Here is a 22,673-nt window from a genome sequence, read left to right on the forward strand (position 1 = left end):
GACAGATCAGAGACCTCATCTACTTCGATAGAGACACGGTTTCACACATCTACAGAGAAGGCAACCAGGTTGCTGATTCTCTTGCTATAGAAGGCTGGAATCATCGGCGCTATCTAGAGTATGGACCACTAGAACTGCCTCGACATATTAGGGCGATAGTGCGGATCGACAGACATGGATTGCCCAGTTTCAGAGGTTCGTAATTTAGGCTATTCTTTATTGTATAGGGAAGTAGTACTTCCTCATTTATTGCTTTCATTTATTATATTCATTTGTTGCATCACTGCTTTTTGAAGGTCAGGTTCATGCCCCCCTCCTTCCATGTATTCTTGATTTTTATGAAATAAATATGGTTGGGGAACCCTTAACCCCCATCGACCTTCCTTGGTGGACCCTAAAAAGTCACTAAGGATGTGTGGATGTCTTTACCAAAAAAAAATAAAAAAATAAAAAAAAATCAATTAAAGAATTGCATAAAGCATAGGGGTATATCTCTATCCCCTATCGGACCCTATGTTAATTTACACCTTATCGAACCTATTCCACTTCTCTCGAATGTAAGAAATAAGTCATCAACGCTCACACAATCATTGGCCACTAATTGCAGAAGAAAATTAATGCATGTAAACCAATCAAATTATCCAAACGAGTCTTTATATTAAATTCATGAAATATGGAATTAAAATAACAAACAACGGTTCATCGATCACCTAGTAATTGAAAACCTAGCCTAGAAGATTCATAATTACAGAAAAAAATGAAATTAATAAATAGAAAGAATAGCACTCGTATGAAAATTCTTGAAATCAAAAGTTATATTTTTCTTCTCCCTGGACGTTCTGCCCTACTTCTGATGAATTTTAGCTTTTATATCATGTCCTCATGGAGCCCCGAAAGAGTTTCAATTAAAAATGGAAGTTCAGATTTTTCTTCGAATGTTAAAGCCATGTGGCCGCATGGTTCAAATTTTCTACTCAACAAAATCCCTGCCTCCTCATGTGCAGCCGCATGGTATAATTACATGCGGCCACAAGGTTGTAACTTTACAACCTTGCTATCTTGATCCCTAAACTCCGTTTTCTCTTTTCTTTCTTTTCTTTGTTCCATTATCAAATATTGACTCCTAATTGATGTTTGGGTCAATCAATTCCTTGATCACTTGCTCGGCTCATCTTTTGATTAATTGCAATTTAGTCCTTCATCTTTCACTTTTCTTCAATTTAGTCCAATGTTATTTCTTTCTTCCTCCGATCGTCTTGTATCGTCCTCAATCTCATACTTGGTATATTTTCATTCTAGTTCTATACTTTAGCTCAACTTTTCAATATTTGTACCTTTGGTCCCCGAACTATCGCTTTGTTCCGTTTTGGTCCTTTTTCAGCTATTTTCTTCTGAATTCCATCTTTTCCATAGAAACACCTACATTGCATGAATTTAACGAGATTAAGTCACAATTCAACTATTTTGTCCATGTTTAAGTCATGTTTGTGAGCTAAATAAGTGTGTAAAAACACACTTATCATAAATCAACTTAATAAATTGAAATATTATTTAATAATTCTTATAACGACCACAATAATTAGCATGAGTATCTCTACACATTATGCTAAATTATCAAATTTTATTATGTGGTCTAAATCTAAAACTCACCTCTCAATTTGTAATAGATTTAAAAAATCATTGGATTATTGATCAATTAATTCAGTATTAAATACATAATTAAAAGCAACATATATATGATTAAAGAACTTGAATCTTGAATAAAAGAAATAAAAGTTATCAATAGATTACTACTTAGCTACTCATAATAACAAAAGAAAAATAAAATATTTGCATTAAATATATAACCAAATTTTGAATTGAGATGTAAAGAAGTGAATGAATCTTGCATCAAATTCCTCATCTTGTACCAAAAATGGGTCTCAATCTTCGGCTAAAAGTCTGGAACATTCTTGTGCGGTTGAAAATTGATACGTGAAAATGATTTGGTCGTATTTCACTTCTTTTTTTAACTTCTAATTGCATCAAATTGACCCCTAGCATTCTCGAGTTTTCATCTTGAGGTTCGACACAACTTTTGAATATATACACTTTGGTCCCCAAACTTTAGATCTTACTCTTTTCACCAATTTTCACTTCTTTCTTTTAATTCCACTTTCATTCATCAAGTTTCATCTAAGAAATGAAATATACAATAAATTAGGCTAATAAATGTCTATATTTTTAGATCCAAATAAGTGCATAAAAAATACCTATCAGTCACTCCTGGGTCTACAACGATATAAAATGGACAGTGTGAAACTTAGCATGTAAGAAGTTATAATGCAATGAAGTTTTGATTTTCTCAATCAGGGTTCAATTTTCTTCTAAAATATCTATAATCTATTAAAATATCACATCAAGGGAGAATAATTTTTTAGACGATTTTAACCCCCCATAATTCAGTTATTTAAATAATACATTACTTTTCATTTTTCGATATGTAATAAATACTAAAATATTATTGTCATTTATGAAATTTGTGTTATTAATTCTCAATTAATTAACATTCACATTAATCTAGATTCAATGAATTTTTCTTTGATGAATCTTAAATGACATGAATCTAGAGTTATTGTAGATGAATTTATTCATATTCATATATCTAAAAATTTAATGGGTGTTTAAATTTATGTATTAACAATTATTTTTTGTGTATAAAATGTAGTATAAAAAGATTGATCATTGATAGTGTTTCATAATTACAAAAAAATTGAATCATAGAAATTGAGTTTTGAGAGTACTATTTTCGTCTCTAAAATTTTTATGCTAAATCTTATTTTCTTTAATACGTCTGAGACTCCTACAAATTGGTACCAAATATTACTTTTACATCACTTATAAAGTATTTTAGAATAGCGTGCAATGCACGTTCAACTTTAACTAGTAAATCCAAATAGCATGAAATTTTGTGGACATGTTCTCACTGTTGACCTAATGGTTGACTTCTTGTTTTGATTATCACAAACAAATTGCATTTGTTTCTAACAAATTGAATTTAAGTGATTGATAGTGATTGTTGTAAACTTATGAAACGAAAGATCTAGATTGAGAATCATGCAACATTGGCACAAAACGACAAACACACAAACAAGATTGAAGATTTACGAACGAGGAAATGAAAATCGAGCTTTCACGTACAAAGTCGCATTGGATGATGAAATTGAAGACATTAGCTATAGATGCATTTCTATGCTCAAATGTAAAGGTAAAACACTTTAATATTTTGCATCAATTATAGCTCAAACAATTTTTATGCACGAGGATTATCATGACAAACTTCACTTGCACAAAAATTATTTTTAAAAGATAAGTAATTTGATTTTCACAATTAAATCTTTATGAAATTACTTATCTATATGAAGTATATAAAAAAACCCTACAAGTACCTTAAAGAACATTTTTCACGAAAAAGAAAAAATTCGATAGGCAAAACAATTGCCCATCTGGACATCTGGATGGGGTCTTCCGGGCATCCGGATGGGGTGGTCAACGGTCAAATTTTTTACCGTTTGGCAAACGGCTAGTTATCCGTCCGGATACCAAGCGATTGTCCGAATCACTTGTTCTGATTTCCTGTTTGATGGCTATAAATATCTCTCTTTATACCTCTTTTAAAACAAGAAGTCTAGAGTATTAAAGAGAGTCATTTATTGATCTTATTTAACTTGTTTTTCAATCTTTAAGAGATCAAAATATTTATTTGTTAAAAAACTTTTTTGAGTGAGTAACCTTTTGAAAAATCATATATCTCAATAAAAGTTTTTCACACAACACTTGAGCTATATTCTTTATGATTTATTGAAGTGTTTTGCATAATTCTCTCTTAATATTTCGTTGTGTTCATATCATTTGTTAAAAGAGAAGCTTTTCAATTGTAACTTTGATTTTCTTGTTCATTAAATTGTGGGTCGTGTTGAGATCCCGGAAATCTCAACGTGTAAAAGGATCGGTGCTCCTTAGTTGTAAGTCACCGGAAGCGTTGTAAGGGTTGGATTGCACTATAAGTCAATCAAAGTGAAAAAAGTCTTGCTCCTGACGGAGAGCTTGGTAACGGGGGACGTAGATCGTGATTGGATCGAACCTCCTTATTACATCATTTGCACTCTCTTTTCCTTCCTCTTATTACTTTTGTGTTATCTTGTCTATTCATAGTTATTTGCTTAAATTTACGTTTATTTACGAAAAAGTTTCAAATAATCAATTCACCCCCCTCTTGGTTAGTTGTTCTTGGGCTTTCAATCAGGTTGTCATGAACGTGTTGTATAAATTTCATGAATTTACATGCAACATATCAAAAGTTTCCATTAATGATTCTCTTTGAAAGAAAACCAACATACATGCAGTTAATCATTTTAAACCATTTACAACATGTTATTAAGCAAAAAGACAACCTAATAAGGCTCGGATACCATTGTAAAATGTGTTTGTATGCTTATATCCAAGTTCCAAGTAGTGATAATTACTTGAAATCACAAAACGAGGCTATATCATTTGCCTTTGATTTGCTTGCTTTCCACGCTATCTTGTACCCGTTTCTTAATCAAGAACCAATTTAGAGATGTTATTGAAGCAAAATCAAGCCACACACCTTATATATTTTTCTAGTTTCGCCTTTTGAAGGGCCAGTCGCGTAGGGCGACCGAGCCAGGCGGCTTATACGCTTCCAGCCGTTGAATGAAAGCTCTCAGTATGGAAACTGAATCTACTTGTATTACCTCTGATTTTATTGTATAATAGAGGTTATATTGGAGGTTAATGGTAGAGAGAGATTAAATTTTAAACTCAAAATTTAACTCCCCCTCCAAAAACTATCCCATACAAACTGGGTCGGGTCAACCCACGTGGACAAACCGTTTTCTTCATCTACATGTGGTTTTGCCAAGATTTTTCATAGACAATGGATGGAATATCATAAATGACCTACAACTCGTTCTAAAATATTGGGATTGGCTCGCTTTTGTGTCTTTCAATCATCACCATTGATTGGGAAGTCTCTGCGATCAATTGGCCTCACAGTCATGCAGACTTGTATACCATTTTGTGTAATGAATCATTTGGCATGTACTGCTTAACGCGTTAATAAATTCTGTTGACCCAAAAAATCTCGCCAATAGGTGTCACTCCTAAATAACGTACACGTGGACAGATTCCACACGATGTTGTCGTAAGCTCAATCAGATATTCGGTTATTAACTAAATATATTCAATCACATAAACAGAATGTGTATTATTGAAAATTAAAATGTAAGTGAAGAAGGGAATGTACAAGGATCAAGTATTTATAAAAAGAAAATTATAATACTTCATTTTTATATATCAAGATCCATCCATTTAAAATGTTACAAAGACTTATATTTATAGTAACCAGGCCGACATGGTCATCATTAGATCAGATCCACATGGCCTCATTTGTTAGAATTAGGTTATTAGACCTATTTTTTAGAACCATGGACATCAGATGTGAAGGAATTCGACAGAAGGAAGAAAAGCACTTTTACTAAATGATAAGATCACTTCAGTAGTAGGGCCTCGGCCAATATCCCTTCCTTTCTTCTTGATTGAATGTCATGTGTGTGCACAAGATGCTTCCACGTGGCCCTATTGGAAGCGTTACATATGGTCAATAACAATAGTCATCCAAGTCTATGTATGGTTATTCATGTGACGCATAGAATTTACATTGCATAGGAAAAAAATTTTGGTAGGGGATATTTAATCGCATAACAACATAGTCCCCTCAAGTCTAATTTACGAATATTTATGTGAAAATTAGAGTTTTTGAATTGTACACAATGAAAAATCGATATGCTCTCAAGGCTGCACATTGAGGAAACTGATCAGAACCGACGCTCAGTTGTTCCGAGTTTGTGGTTATACGTATATGATTATGTCAAGATGGTGATGCAAAAGGTCGAAGTAGATGAGGATGTCAGAGAAATTGAAGAGGATGTACAGGTATTGTGTTGGTGAGCACGAGGCATCATCAAGATTTGTGCTGAAATGATTAGCTGTCCTCTATAATTCTCAGAAGAGATGGCTGACAACGGTTCGAGTTCCCACACATGCAACCATCGTCGTATTTAATTTGCAATGATAGCTGTTGTGGGCGTGCCTTTCGTTGCTTAGGCACATTGGCACTCATGAATATGAATCCATGATCTAGGCCTTAGAATACGAAACGGAAAATGAGGTGAGTACTTCAGATTTAATCGCCAAATCAAAAGCTTAGTGATTTGATCTTCAATCCAACAGCTGGCTTTGAACTCCTTTCCCAATAAAAGGAGACACTTTTGGGCAAAAATCACTTTTACCTTCCAATTATCCTAAGTTCATGCTCTTGTGCTTTTAGCTTTGTTTTTCCATTTTTCTTCTAGCTATTAAGCTCTTTGCGTTGTGATTTTTGAAATCTTCTGCTCTTTTTGTGCGATTTCGTAAGTATCTTTAATTTTCTAATTTTTATAGTTCAAATGGCTTCTTCTCCATCTGAAGAGAGGGTAGACCTTAGCGAATTAGCTTCTAGGATTGGGGTTCAAATCACCAATACCATCAACCTTGTTGAGTCTATTAAAGCTGGGCGGAGTTGCCTTGTATTAACTCGGGTAGGGCTGGAAAAGAGGCTTGAGGGGCTTAAAAATTTCCATCCATTTTGGTTGCCTCTAACCTTGTGACCCTTAGGGAAAAATATTGTATAGCCTACAACATAAAACTCCTAGCCCCTTCTTCTGATGAGCGTGCTTGCTATCCGAGGTTAGGGTGCGTAGCCATCAATGAGTTCCTTTTGAACGCAGGATTTCGACTACCATTCCACCCGTTCTTTAGAGCCGTTCTTAGGTTATACGGACTTGCTCTTACCCAATTCGTTCCAAATGCCTGGCCCAGCTGGTAAGGTCTTACTTTCTTTAGACGGAGACGTCATTAGGTGAGGACATGCCCCTCCACATATTTCAAACCCTCCTTTAACCTAGATCCCTAAGAAAAGGAGATTCCAAATAGTAGTGTTCCCTATGTCCCTAGGGGTCATATTCTCCCTTTTTCATTGGCCTTTACTCATCCATTAAAGGGTGGAAAGAGACGTGGTTTTGGGCAAGAAAGAAGTAGCAGGTTTGTGAAGGCAACCCCGTCCCCCATGTGAAAGTTTCGACCTCTTACTCAGAAACCTGTGAGTGTCGTACCTTACTATTTTATTGAGTAATTATCTTGATATGGCCTCTGATGTTGTGTTTTGTTGGAGGAATTGATCAATTCAAGCTCAACTCTTCAAAACTTGAGCTCATAAAGGACATCTACTTGCGTTTGGCTTTTTCGAGGGAGTTCGAGAGGCCCATCACTTCTAAACGATTTTTTGAAGAATTTGATCTGATGGTTCGGAGAGGTACTTCTGCAACTATTGAGTAAGCACCATCTTATGTGCTTTGATTTTTTTTACTTTGTGTGTTTATACGCTCCTTGGTTTATTTTGCAAAGAATTTCTAGAAGATGAGGCACCTCATTCCTGATATGGCTACTATATTGGACGTCACCTCCACAGCAGGGAACAAGGGGTTAAAGTCCTCATCTGTTCTGGCAAAAGGTGAGGGACAAAGTTGAGAAGGTCGATAGAAAAGCAGCTGGCCAGGAGGCTGTTGGGAGACCTCCCAGCGAACGAGGAAAAAAAGGTGGAGAAGGTCCCCAAGAAGAAACACCATTTCTCTACCACCGGAGTAGGTGGGTCTGCTCCCAGCTCACCACCACCAAGTTCTAAAGTCTCAGTAAGCAAAAAGTTGATGGCAGCATCCAATGCAGCAAAGGGGGCCCAGAGGAGGTCAACTCAGGTGGAGCTCCCCAAGTAAGTTTCGTCGAAGAAAGCAAGGACCTCCAGCGGGTCTTCATCAACTAACGTGGCCCCTAACCTCAAACTCATTGTCACTCAACAAAGTGACGTGGTTGCTCCGGAGGTATTGTCGATGTTGCCTCCATAAGTTCAAACTGTCACTTTTACTTTCTACAATTTCTGGACAGACCGTTGCCAATCTTTTGTCGAGTCCAGCGAGTGTGCAAATGTGTTTATGGAAATGGTGAGCTAGACTGCAAGGATATTTGGTATAGCCATCAATGCGAAGGCCCTCATTAAAAACCTCCTAAATAAAAATGAAAGATTTATAAACCGAGCCTTTGAGGTTGAAGAAGCGGCCAAGAAGGCATTGGCTAAGGTTGAGGCCTTGAAGAAGAGCCAGGCCGAAAAGTCAGTGAAGCTCACTTCTGTAATGTCAGAGATGGAAAGCTTAAAAAATGAGGTTTACTAATCTCGAAGTGAGGTGACCTTCCTAACGAAGCGAGTGGAAACATCAGACGCCTACCAAAAGCTTGCTGCTGAGGCCTTGGAAGTGGCCAATAAAGAGAATGTTGCTCTAAAAGAGCGGGTGGGGGATCTAAACTCTCGGGTTTTCGATTTGGTAGAGGAGGTGGAAATGGCGAGAAGGGAAGCCGAGTCTACCGGAAGCAAAGTTGAGAAACGATACATTGTTAACTTTCATCTGACGGATGCATACCAAAGCTTTGGTGCATACTAGCGAAGGTATGCCTACACAGAGGTGATGAAGTAGATCAAAGCCAACCTGCAAATTGTGAACACACCTGAGCTAAGGTCAAAATTCTTGGAGGAGGGAGATGAACCTCAAACTCCAGCAGAGGGAAGTCAAGTAATTGAGATTGAGAACAAAGCTAATGATGAAAAAGCTAAAGTCCAAGAAGTCACTCCCAATGGTATAATTCCATTCGGCTGTGAAGTTGCCATTTACCTGGCTAACAACCAACTGGGAATCGCAGCTAGTGTATAACTTCTTAACTTGCATCTCTTTGGCTAATCAAATGCCAACTAGGAGGGCTTTATATTCGGCCATGTTATTCGTTTTCTTGAACCCAAACCTTACTGCGCAATTGAGCTTTTGTCCTTCTGGGCTAATAAACACTATCCCTGTCCCAAATTCGACTTCTCCCAAAGAGCCATCAACAAACAAATTCTACGTTGGGGGATCAACATGTTCCATTTCCGCTTCTATTTCTGGAACGGGAGTAAACTAAGCTACAAAATCTGCCAATGCTTGTCCCTTGACAGGTGTCCTTATTTTAAAAGTAATATCAAACTCACTGAGCTCTACAGCCCATTTCAACAATCTACCAAAGCGTCAGATCTTTGAAGCACTTGCTTTAATGGGAAGTTGGTTAGTACCTCAATAGCGTGTGCTTGAAAATAGGGCCTCAATTTATGTGAGGTCGTGACGAGGGCCAAAGCAAGCTTTTCCATGTCAGGCTAACGAATCTCGACTACTAACAAAGCTTTTCTTCTATAATATACCGGTAGCTGACGACCCTCTTCTTCCCTTATGAGCACTGAGCTGACCACATCAGTAGTTATAGCAAGGTATAATAGCAAAGATTCTCCAACTTTGGGCTATGAAAGGAGAGGAGCCTGTCCCAACTACTTCTTCGCATTCTAATGTCCATTGAAATCCTTTCCCAACTTTTAATACTTTAAAAAATGGAAAAACTTATATGTCACTTTTGACATAAAGCGGCTACACGGCCGATGAGGCTTTGTACTTCCTTAGGCTTCTATGTTGATCTCATTTCAATTAGACCTTTGATACTATCCAGGTTAGTCTCAATGCCTCTTTGGTTCACAATGTATCCCAAAAACTTTCCCGAGGCTATCCCAAAGGCACATTTGAGGCGGTTCAACCACATTCTATACCTTCGAAGTGTCTAGAAAACCTCGTCCAGGTGTCGGATGTGATCATTTGCTTTAAAAATTTTACCAACATGTCATCTACATATACCTCCACCGTTTTTTCGATAAGATCAACAAACATCTTATTGACCAATCTTTGGTAGGTGACCCCGACATTTTTCATCCCGAAGGGCATCATTTTGTAGCAATATTAGCCTCAGTCGGTAATGAAAGATGTATGTTCTTCATCTGCATGATGCATTGTAATTTGATTATAGCCCGAATATGCGTCCATGAGCTCAAAAATTCATGCCTACCGTGGAATCAACCACTTGGTCTATCCGAGAAAGTGGGAAGCTATCCTTGGGACAAGCTCAATTTAGATTGGTAAAATCTCTACACACTCTCCATTTTCCATTATGCTTTTTTATTAGCACCGGATTTGACACCCACTTCAGATAGGTTGATTCCCAAATAAAGCGATTAGCAATTAGTTTCAGTACCACATCTTTCAAGGCCTCATATCTCTTGAGATTTAGGCCTCTCCCCTTTTGCCTGTGAGGATTGGCGTACGATCGATTTTCAAATAGTAACAACTAACCTTCGGATCAATTCCCACAATCTCTTCATTTTTCTAAGCAAAAATGTCTAAGTTGCTACGCAAGAAGCCTTTCAGTTTCTCTTTAGCATTGAGGGCAAGTTCTTGTCGATCTGTAAGGACTTGGTTGGATCTTGAGGATCCATTATAAAGCTTTATAGCTCTTTAACCTGTCTGAGGCTCGCAATCGACTATGCAAGGGTCTAGCTCGTTAAAAATAGCAGCTTTTTCAGCTGCCCTTCCTTCTTCAGGGTTTGACTGTATTTCCATTACAGCCTCTTCTTCAGAGGCATCTACTATTTTGATGTTGTACCCTTGTTTAGGGTCATCGACCTCATCAATGTCCATTAATATAACATTCACACTCCTTGGTTCAACCTTCAATATGGAATTTGAATAACATTCTCTAGCACTTCTTTGGTCACCCCTGACCGTGGCGATACAGTTCTCTATTGGGAACTTCATACATAGGTGATGGATAAAAGTAGCTGGCCATAATTTTTTCAGAGCGGGCCTCCCAAGTGCCCCATGGTAAGCAAGCGATGATCAACAACTAGGAATTCCATGAAGTGGTAGGCCGTCAAAGGTGCTACCCCTATCTCCGTTGCTAAAGTGATTTTACCTCATGGAATGCTGCTGTTGCCCGTGAATTCATGTAGGGATGAGGTGGCTGGGGTGTTAGCTCATGGTCAACCTCCATCTTGTTAAAAAAAGCAGCTCCATATATGATGTTGATTGAACTCACATTGTCTACCAGCATTCTTTTAAGACCATTTCTAGTCACCACTGCTCTTACAACCAGAGTATCACAGTGAGGATAATGTACCCCTACAGTATCATCCTGGGTGAATGTAATGGGTTGAACTCCCCTGTGATTGGAAGCTTGGCCACTGCTAACTATGAAGCTCACCATTGGGGGATCCTTGGCTTTCCTTGCATAGTTTCTTTGGGCATTTCTAGTCTCGCCCCCACGTATGGACCTCAAAATATTGTATCAATTTCTCGGATGGGCTCACACCCAGTATTAGATGAGGGATTTTCCGATGTCTTCGACCTTCTTTAGGCCTTGCACAATCTTCCCTACGCCTGCGTGAGTCATCCCTTTTGATAGTGGTATCCTTCATTCCTTTGTTGCCGACCTTATTGAGGGGTCTCTTTCCTTTGGGAACGATCATTTCTCCTCTAGTTGTTTGGGTGTTTCGTTATGTCCTATCATCCAGCAGTGTTGTGACTATAGGAATGGTAGTATATGCAATAAGGAGGCACTTCATCCCTCTAGGTGTGTACCTTGTCCTCTTCCTCTTCTTTCGCGAGCTAGTTGTTGAGGTGGTCTTCCCTGATACACCTCGACATTGGGATTTATTTTTTCGTACGTCGAAGTTGGAACTGCATTAAGCGTTGTTGTGGCTAATGCTTGCCTAGGATTGAGAGAAGTTCACTGTCCGACCTGTTGGTCTATCAAGTGAGATATAAGGCCTCTTCCTCTTTGCATTTGGGAAGGTGGGAGACCTCAATTTGCCCTATTTTGATGATCCCTCAATTCTTCATAGATGATCTCTCGTCTAATCATTTCCAATAGGGCATCGTAACTGGTAGGGTCTTTATTTTGTACATCTCTCCAAAAGAGTGAATTCATGTCCAAGCCTTCCTTCAGGGCAGTTAATGCTTCCATGTCCATGACTTGCATGCAATAGGTCATTTTGTCTATGAAGTAGGTCAAAAAGCTTTTCAACGACTCCCCAAGTTGTTGCCTCATGTCTTGTAGGCGTTGTATAGGCCATTCACCCTCTTTGCTAGTAACGAAGCGCTTGAGAAAAGCCTTCTTAAAATCAGGCAAACTTCGATGCTTACTGCCTGGAGTCTGGTATACCAAACTTCTGCTGCCCTACTGAGGGTTAGATAGAAAGCTCTGCACTTCATGGCAAGCATAGCATTTCTTAAGCCCATATGGGTTTTGAAGCCATTAAGGTGTTTTGCAGGATCTCCTCTTCCATCATACTTAGGTATTTTGGGCAGCGTGAAGTGGTTTTAAGACTGGGGCATTTCTAATTTCCTACAAAAACGACAGATTGTCGTCATCGTCATTGAGATCACAAGACCTCTACGGTTCATCAGAACACCTCATTTCCCAACTGGGGCTTCCTAAGGTTGTTTAGACCGTCCTACTCGATTTCTTGCTTGCTCATCTTTCCTTTCTCACCTATTTCTAGTCGGGGGGTTGACGTTACTATGAGCAAGTTCGTCTTGCACTCCGAGTCTAGGTTCCTCGTGCTGTCTATTTCTGGGCGGATGAGGGCGTCGAGCTTGTCTATTCCTAGGCTACCCTGACTTAACCTATCAAAATCTCTAACTAACCTCCTTGGTGCATCCTCTAGATCATATTCAGGCAGGAAACTAAATAAGAACTCATGATACTGATCAGTAGCATAATTTATTTATGTGTCTACCCCCACTTCTCTCTCTTAGGGGTCTTCTTCCGAATATTATTGGTATCCTGCCATTTGGTTCTAAGTCTTGTCCTCACCGTTATAATAATTGTCTCAAAATGATGCATTCTCCCGACGGTCATATGGAGGAACCAGGTATCCTGCTTGGTTCTACATATTCCTTAGTAATTCTTGCATGGCAAGATTTTGCTGGGTTACATTCCTTATATTTTTAATGGCCACCTCTCTGGTGAGCCTAGCAGTCAGTCCAAAACCTCCTCGTGATCTATCTCGTGACCCAGATCGTCTACTTGGTGGGTGGAATCTATGGTGAGATGTTGGGACAGTATGCGAGGGTTTTCCTTCTTCAGGGGTGTTCCTTAGTCCTTCGAGGTGCAGATTCTTCTTCACTAGTACTCATATTACTCCCAGAATATCCTTTTACAGTAACCAATGCTCCCTTTCTTTCAAGGGGTAGAAATAGCGTCCCCAACAAGCTGTTTCCCTTTCGGTAATCCCTTCTTCAAGGATACCTCCTTTTGTTCAAAGGCACAGGGTTCTTTTGGACTAATATCACCGGCCTTTCTTCACGAGATCTTTGTGGTTAACTGTCTGGATTTCCCACAAATGGCACCAACCTGTTGATCCAAAAAATCGTGCCAACAAGTGTTACTCCTAAATAATGTACATGTGAACAAATTCCACACAACGTTGATCGTAAGCTCAACCGGATATTCAGTTATCAACTAAATATAGTCAAGCACATAAACGAAACGTGTATTATTTAAAATGAAAATGTATGTGAAGAAGAGAACGTGTAAGGAACAAGTATTTATAAAATGAAAAACAAAATACTTTATATGTCAAGATCCATCCATATAAAATGTTACAAATACTATTATTTATAGTGAGCAAGCTAACGTGGTCATCGTTGGATCATATCAACGTGGCCTTATCTACTAAACTTGAGTCTCACATCATCCTATCTCACATTATGAGTCTCACATCATCCTATCTCACATAAATTATATTGACAGACATTTGACAAGGGATCAACTACCCTATATTTAGAGGTTGACATTCCGACATCTACTTAATGAGGATGTCACATCAATCATTCCTAAGGATACACTTATCAGACCTATTTTTGAAAATCACAAACATCAGATGTGGAGGAGTTCGGCAAAAGGGAGAAAAACACTTCGGTTAACCGATGAGAGCACTTCAGCAGTAGGGCCACGACCAATATCCCTTCCTTTATTCTTGATTGAAAGCCAAGCGTACCACGTGGCCCCATTGGAAGCGTTACATATGGTCAATAACATATTCTACCATTTTGAGATTGCAAAGTTCATATGATTATTGAAATGGGACATCCCTTCACTGGAAGTATATTCTATTGGACGCATTTATCCATTTGGTTGTAACCTGTACCACTGCTCACGCTTTTTATGCACTACAGAATCATGCTACCGAAATGTCTATTTAAAATGTCTAATATATAGAATATTGAAAATTTTCAGTGATTTATACATTCACTTAAAGCCCAACTTCTCGTTCAACCAACCAATCATCTGCACAAAAGGAAAAATGCATCCTCTTTACTCGAATTTAAACTAGTGGAGTCTACTCAATTTTAGCTTTAGCGTCTCATAATCACTTTATATAAACATTTTTTACAATACAAATGATAATGCCAACGGGGAAGAGTACATACGGAAAAGTTATCACGTAAAGATAATAGCTAGCTTATGAGTTGTCAAAATTGCATGGTTAATAAAGACGATGTTGTGGACTGATGTAAACCAAGATAACAGTTACCGCACAACATTTTTTCTAATGTCATCAATTTTAATTTTATGGTGGTATTTAAATGCATCACTTGCTAGCCTCCTCCCAACCAAAGACTTCTTTAACATACTTAGCAGATTTCTATGGATCATTTGAAAGAAATCTCTATCAAGTCTCAATTAACATCCTGGTCCTCTCCCTACAGGCAATTAAGGAATTCTTACACAAGTTCTAACAATCTTCTTAAAATATTGAACACAAGTTTTTTATAAGAAAAACCGCAATAAATCCAGAAGATAGGCACTGCCTTGCCAAGTTCGTGGGTACACGCAGAATGATTTTATGCATTGCACTGAAAGTATGTTTCACAAGTCTCTTAACAGAGATGGGTACAGTCTGGAGGCAAGGATCTTTAACAAACTATATAACGTAAATCTAAATTTGAATGAAATCTTGAGAAATACAGATCCAAAAAATAAAATAAAAAAATAAAAATCACAAGCTTGATGTTTAATTAGGAGGCCCAGACCGAGTATTTAACAGAGGCTGGAGTGCTTTTACTACTATGCTCATGTTAGGACGGAAATCAGCTTCATATTGCACACACAAGGCAGCAACTGCAGCCATCTGTCATATCATGGACTGAACATTAACCAATGCATCATGATAAAATAAATAGATAAACAAATTACCAAGTCCTCATCTACTAGATAGTCATTACAAGCTTGGATAAATGTAATTGGCAAAAAATTTACATAGAAACCAAGTTGTGAAACTACTTTACAATCATTCAGTTCAATAAAAGCGTGAAAAGTCGCATGTTTTGTTGACACAAGGATAAGGGAATTATGAAGTTCAGTTCTATAGGAGAGTGAGATAACTAGCTTTAATTTGAATTCTCCTTATTTTGGTTTCCAATTATTATCTCTAGGATTCTTGATAAGTGTAAAATCTCCTAGCTCAAATTGTCTTATTTACTCGAATAAGAAAAAAAAATTGAGGAAAAAATTTTAAGTGACTATTGTAAGAAGCATCGACACACCACATAAAAGTGTTGGAAACAAAAAGGGAAGCATGCAAATCTGAAAATAATGTGATTTTGAAAGAAAGACCGGTATACAAGGCTGTTTGAGGAAAATCTAATGTTGGTGATTCTCAAACCTTCACGAAGGAACAGCTAGGGCTAAATTTATAAACTAGTATACACCCAAAAACCTACATTCTCTGATTCTTTTAGCCCAAAAAGGAAACTTCTTGACAGCCTTGAGTGTATCCTCCAAAAATGACCTTCCTTGATCATGGATTAGAGAGCCACGTCTCACAAGACTGTCTTCCAAATCTAATTTCTTCCTATAACCCATGATACAGTAGCCAAAAAGCATATATTACTGATGGTTCCAGACCTTTGGTAGCAGGGAAAGGTTCTATTTGTATATCAAAAAAATTGACTCTAAATTAACATCTTCATTTCCATATATATCCAGCGATCTCTTTTCCATTAGTAAATTCACCAAAACAAATAATGGGTATGGTGTGGCTAAGTTTTCCTTCTCATTGAGAGTTTCAACTTATTTTCAGGTAGGACGATTGAGAGTGCTAAGAAAGTACAAACGAGCTCTAGTAGCTGCTGTTGTACATTAAAACATCCTAGTTTCCATATCTAAAGATATGTTTCCATTGTTATTAAGAAGTCGAATCCTCTTTCTAATGTTATATTTGTAAATGATCAAAGTACCTTCAAGATATTTTCCTTTAGGAATTCGCTCCATTTTCCTCGAGAACACTCATTTTTAGTCAGTTTTGGATACCATTGGTTCATACTTCATAATTTTCATTTGTGATCATATCCTTTGTCACAATTCAAGCCTAATTTCAGGCATGAATTCATATCCTTAGAACAGATCTTGTATGGATACTGTAGATACGCCTCAACAGAACAATATTGCTAATGAGAAAAATAGGCATTTACTCAACACGGCTCAATATCTTATGTCCACAGCTAGGGTTCCACAATGTTTTTGAGAAATTGTTCTCACTGCTAGATAGGATTATGTGGGGGATTTATTTAAAGATTCTCATGGATATCTTCAATGAATGTCGAATGATATTTGCAAACCAAGATCTTTATATCTCCTCCTCCAAAAGTTTTTGGCTGCATAAATTTCATTGTCTTTGCTCAAGAATCATGACAGGAGGAAGACCCTAGAGATATCAAGTGTTTTTTTAGGGGTTACCTATAGAAAGAATACAAATGCTATGATCCGATATCTAGAAGGTTTTTCATGATGATGGACATTGTTTGAAAATAAATTACTATTTACCACACTCCGCTATGAAAAGAGAATTTCATACAAGATCAGTCTAGGGGATCAAATCCTTTGCCTGTTCCATCTTTTTGCACCCAAGTGTCTTACCAAGTACTCTTAGTCATTCTTTATATTGTGCTCCTGGTGATTCCTTTTCTTTACAAGTGCTTCTATTTGTGTTCCAGAAGATATTACTGTTCACGTTTCAAAATACACTAGGATGTCATCGACTAAAGTGGGAAACATATGATAGAAGTGCAAACTCAAAAGCTAAATCTTCGTCTACTCTAAAGCGCAGCCAAATATTGTAGAGTCATAACATAGACTACTGTTGATTCTCAAACAAAATACTGGGTAACAGGTAACCATGATTCTAGTCTCCATACAATTAGAGCATCAATTTTGGAGTTTAGAAATGATCCCTACCTCCCAATTAACCTTCTGAAAGGAACTAGATCGTGTACAGAACACTCTATTTCTAAAAATATCTTCTACCGCCGACTGTGAACCTCTTTTAGAGGTTTTACCTCTAACCTTCTTGTGCAGAGATTCCTTAACATGTTATACGTTTAAAGTTTCACAACTTGAAAATGCATTCCTAGAGGAGATGAGAGAGTGGTGAAGAATGAGTGGAAACTTGTACTTTTACAGAAAGGGAAGCTTTGAGTCAATAATCACTTTAAAGTACTAGTCTGAGAAACAACTGAAAGGTGTAAAGCAAGGCTCATGACAGTAATGATTACAAGATCATTTTTATTGTAGTAAAGATAAATATAATCACATTACTCTCCTCTAGTATTGTTACTTCATTATTTAGCTGTTCAAAATGCACTAGCTTACAAGAGCTCGATGTGAACTTACCATATAGAAAGGGGTTGCTGTACAGGAAATGTGGTCAGTCATCGACAATGCAAGGTCAAGTTCTGGTCTATAAACATTTATCGGAGATACTAATGACTCACCAAAGAAAGATAAAGTCGGTCGTTGTTTGTAGTGCTAAGACAGATTTTACAGTCATTGCCCAAGACACATGCAAACTATTATGGTCGAAGAAGCTCCTTGAAGAGCTAAAGGTGAGTTTTGATAATCCTGTGATATTGTCCATCAATATTACTCATAATCAATTATAACACAACACTGAACATATTGAGCTGGATTGGGCTAATTTTCTATGGCATTCATCCAAAAAGTGAAGCAACTGCACAACTAGTCGATATTCTTAATAACAGTCTGCGTAAGTTAGTATTTGAGTAGTTGATAAACAAGCTACAATAGTTGATATCTTGAAACCAGCTTTGGGGGTGGTGTTGAAGTTACATTTGTGTGTTAAGCTAAGGGGAAGTATGGAAGTTCAATTATGCTATGTAATGACCCAATCTTTGTGCCCAAGCCATTAACTCATTACATATCGTCCGCTTTAGAAGGACCTCAGCCCATGTGCCCAATCGGTAACAGGCTTAAGTCTCTCATAAGACAAAGGCAAAGGATTTGATTTCTAGTGGGCATGAGATAAATTCGTGAGGGATAAGATTGACACATGCTCTCCCAATGTGTAAGTTAAGGGCTTGGGTACGAAGGCCTGGGTCGTTACATATTAGGATTGTGAGATATCTGAATCATTCTGTATTTTAATTTCAGATTACTTGATTCTTTAGCATTCCTGATAAGTGTGAAATCTCACTTTTCCTATACTTGATTTCAACATGGATAATTTAGAATCAGAATGAAGTTACCTTTGCAACTGCCTTAGGAGGGTACTCTCCATTTAGTCTAGCATCAACACACTGCTTCACCTTATCTTCACTGAGCTTTGGTGTTGCCTGATTCCATTTTTTATTTAAATCAATCATTGTAGGAAACAATACAATAGTGAACATTCTTCATACATCGTTGCTAAATAAATGATTGCCAGCCAAAACAAAGAATGGCATACCCATGTCACAAGACTCTGCTGTCCCCTGGGCAATGTATGATCAACAGGTTTACGGCCAGTCAAGAGTTCCAGAAGTACCACACCGAAGCTGTAAACATCACTCTTTGAACTTAACTGGCCAGTCATTGCATACCTACCAACCAGAATCAAACATTTTAGGCTCGTCGGAAGAAATAATTTGAGAGTTGAAATGTTTAACGGACATTTAAGTAAATAAGTCATTATCGTTAAAATCTAATTTTAAGTCTTCTACATTGCTATAGGAAATTCAAAAACAACATACTCAGGGGCATGATAACCAAAAGTTCCAAGAACACGGGTAGAATGAAGACGAGCTGCAGCATCAGGGGCTTGATTTGACAAATCAAAGTCGGCAATCTTGGCAACATCATCATCAAACAGTAAAACATTGCTGGACTTAATGTCACGATGGATGATGTGAGGAGTTGCCTTTTCATGCAAGTATTCTAGTCCTTTTGCAGCACCCACAGCAATCTTAACTCTTTGGGGCCACGTCAGCACAGGACCTGGTTGTGCACCTTTGACACCTTTTCGTCCTTCATTAAGAAATCAAAAATTATTTGTATGACAAAGAAGATAAAAAGTACCTGCACTCAGAAATGAATATCGCAAGAGCTCAATGCTTGATACACTAAAATAAAAACCTTCTATGTGCAAAGCCGACTTGATGAAAGTAAAGTTGTTAATACAAATTGTGGCAATATCCATTTTGGGCTATAATTTAAGAATCAGATAACATGATGCACATGCACACAGGAAAAAAAAACTTCAAAACATCAACAAATTATTCATCATCACTACAAAGGTGTTATGTAGTATAGATTATATCAAAGATTCTTTCATTTGTGGCAATGGCAAGAAGTGATATCACCAAAATAATCTGAAGTGACTGACCATGAAGAATGTCGTGTAGAGATCCATTTGCAGCATACTCATAAGCCAGGACACGAAGACCACCATCCACACAGTAACCAAGTAGCTCAACCGCATTTTCATTCTTTAGTCGTGAAACCATAGAAACCTGCAAGACCATGCATTAAATAACAAAGTCTTACGATGGAAAGATATGAGACATGGTGCTATATATGCTACACTTTGATTAGCCTAACCTGTGCTAAAAATTCTTGGTCTGGCTGCTTGCTGGAATCTAATTTTTTAATTGCTGCAGCAAGTCCACTTCTCAAGACTCCATAGTATACCCTTCCATATGATCCCTCACCAATCAAATACTTTGAACCAAAATTATCGGTGATGTCCCTTAATTCATCAACTGGAATGGTAGGGACAGCAATCGGCAGGACAGTAATAGTCTGTTTGTCCTTTTGTGCTGTTTCTGTGGCATGATAACCCGCAGGATTGCCTACAGAACAATCTTGGTTAAGTTTCATTACAATAAAATCAGGAGCCTGTAGAGATCTTTTCTTCCTTTCTTTTAAAAAAAAAAAGGAACCTTCATTATGAATGATGAAGGCGGCAAGCCATAAAAAGGAGCACAATGATGGTAATTAAAAGAAAATATGAAATGTAGGTGACTTTTTATGACCAATTTAAAAGAAAACTGTGAAATAGCAGAAATGATGGTATTTTCTTCTTCTCTTCTTTCTGAAGCTTACATGTTCAATGAAGCATTAGGGGATAAACCAAAAGGTTGAAAATTTGCTAGTCTTATTCAGCCCCTTTTAACCTAAACTTACAGGAAACAACTGTTTATAATAAAGCGTCCACAAGTAAACTGAACAAAAGTAGCCCAATAGAGTCTAATGAAATTTTTTTATACCATTTAAGAATGGAAATTGGTAATTTGTAACAACTAAATACTAGACCAGTATAAACCTCACCAGATGAGTGACTTGTCATGTAAGGTCCATTATCAGCAGCCTTTTGCATGTAATCGTCCTTACAACAACCAAAGCAGCCCATGGTTTTTATTATCCACAAAAGAACTGGAGAAAAAGCCATGAGAAGCCAATGAGAAATACAGTTGCCTCCATGAAATTTCAGCAGCAACAATATATTAATGTGAGGGAGAGCCAAGTAGGTTATGTGGCAAAGGGGAAGCGAATATGTAAAGAATTAAGAAGCGCCAAGTTTTGCCAATTGCTTAAATAGTCTTTCATTGTCGAGTATGCGCTTAGTGTTGATCCTCAGTATGATATGTAAGCATAAAGAGCTTCAAGAAATAACACAATAGCAGCGATTGGACTCAAGCCAAAAAGGTAACAAGCTGTGTTCCAAATATATGTTAAAATTGCAACGGACAAATTGTCAAGTTGTGCTGACTCTAGACTCTAGTACGAAATTAGCACTTTTTTTTTTTTCCCCATTTATAGCAAATAAATCAATTTTAGGAGGAACTTCATGAAGCAGACAACCATCAGAACAATAAAATAACAGAATGTTATTACCATAACCAGTCTAAATCAGAATCTACTTGATCCAACAGAATCCATGAATTAGTACAGCACAATAAGATTAATATAAGAAAAGTAGATAATCCCACAAACACAAAGAAGTCACATAAAAAAATAAAAAAAATAATAATAATAAAAAGAGAGAGAGCAATTCCCAGAAGACAAGCAGAAATCAAGAAACCAAATTTTTAACAACAAAAAATCCATATATCAAGGAAGAAAAGCTTCAGTCTTTCGCACCGAATTATCCTAGGAGGACACAAACGAGAAAACCAGAACAAAAAATGACGAAATTGACAAAGCAAACAGAAAAAGAATCCAGAAATTTCAAAACGGTAGTTAGATTGTTGGCCTAAAAACAAATAAATATAAGAAAAAAAAAAGAAAGAACTAAGATTGATCTGAAATTCTGGGCAAGAAACGTTGTGACCTTATTTCTTGTGGATAAATCTGCAACTGTCGCAGATGCTTCAAAACCCCTAGTATTTTATTAAAGCAGCAACTGATCGTTTGAGAGGAATATATGATAATTATATGCGGGGTATGAAGGGCAAAGATTGACAAAACGCATGGGCTTAGACTAGAATAGTTCGGTTATTGCCATTCAAAAATGACGAGAATTTACAAGTTTTGGCTATGTGCTCTGTCTCTTTCCCCTTGACCAGTAAGCGGCTGTACATGGTTGTCAACGCTTCTTTTATTGTTTTAAATCTCTCTCTCTCTCTCTCTCTTATAATAGGGAAAATTGCATTGCCGGTCTCCTACTTTTCAAAAGGAGATAAATTGGTCTTTAACATTTTGTTATAGTCGAATAATCAATGCATGGCCATCTAAATTATTGTGTAGCTTTCTTGAAATCACATCTCACTATACACAGTCCAAGGAAGAGTTTTACGAAAATTGACATAAATGACCAAAAATCGGACCGATTGAACGGAAAACTATATTATTATAAGCAAAAATCATAAAATTAGGACATGATAAAATAAATTTAAAAATCTTTCATTTTCGCCTCAAAGTTGAAATTACTATTTTTTGGTAAACCTTAGCAACTAAAATTATTCGGTTCAAATTAAAATTTAATTTTTTAATTTATTTGCGGTTCATAAACACTCATGCAACTTCCCTCGATCCTTTAGCTCATATATTTGTTCTTTTTGAATGTAATCTCAAACTAATTTTTAAATGCTGATTGGCATGATTTGTTGGTACAATACATATTTCCATTGTGTAGACATCCTCCTTACCTAGCTAGGTCTATATGCGGAGTCAAAATTGCATTGAAACATTTAATCAAAATCTCCATTTAATCATTTTTGAATTTCAAAGGTGTAGTATATTTTCAAAGGTGTAGACATAGACGTGCAGTACATTTTCATTCAAATGCGGAATTGATTGTCAAACTAACTTGTATGGAGGTCACGTATATTCGATATTAT

General features: G+C 37.2%; 1 protein-coding gene across 1 annotated transcript; it reads right to left on the reverse strand.

Moving 5' to 3' along the window:
- Positions 1-14,887: 14,887 nt before the first annotated feature.
- On the reverse strand, positions 14,888-21,906 carry LOC111389677 (pto-interacting protein 1). The gene is made up of 8 exons (XM_023014616.1): positions 21,665-21,906; positions 20,662-20,766; positions 19,933-20,183; positions 19,718-19,844; positions 19,086-19,359; positions 18,803-18,935; positions 18,603-18,689; positions 14,888-15,190 (listed from the first exon to the last, which is right to left on the reverse strand). Exons 2-8 carry the CDS (start codon positions 20,741-20,743, stop codon positions 15,074-15,076), a joined length of 1,071 nt encoding a protein of 356 aa, XP_022870384.1. The 5' UTR covers positions 20,744-20,766; positions 21,665-21,906; the 3' UTR covers positions 14,888-15,073.
- Positions 21,907-22,673: the final 767 nt, after the last annotated feature.

This window comes from Olea europaea, unplaced genomic scaffold (assembly GCF_002742605.1).
Source record: "Olea europaea var. sylvestris unplaced genomic scaffold, O_europaea_v1 scaffold608, whole genome shotgun sequence".
In the NCBI taxonomy this organism is placed as follows: Eukaryota; Viridiplantae; Streptophyta; class Magnoliopsida; order Lamiales; family Oleaceae; genus Olea; species Olea europaea.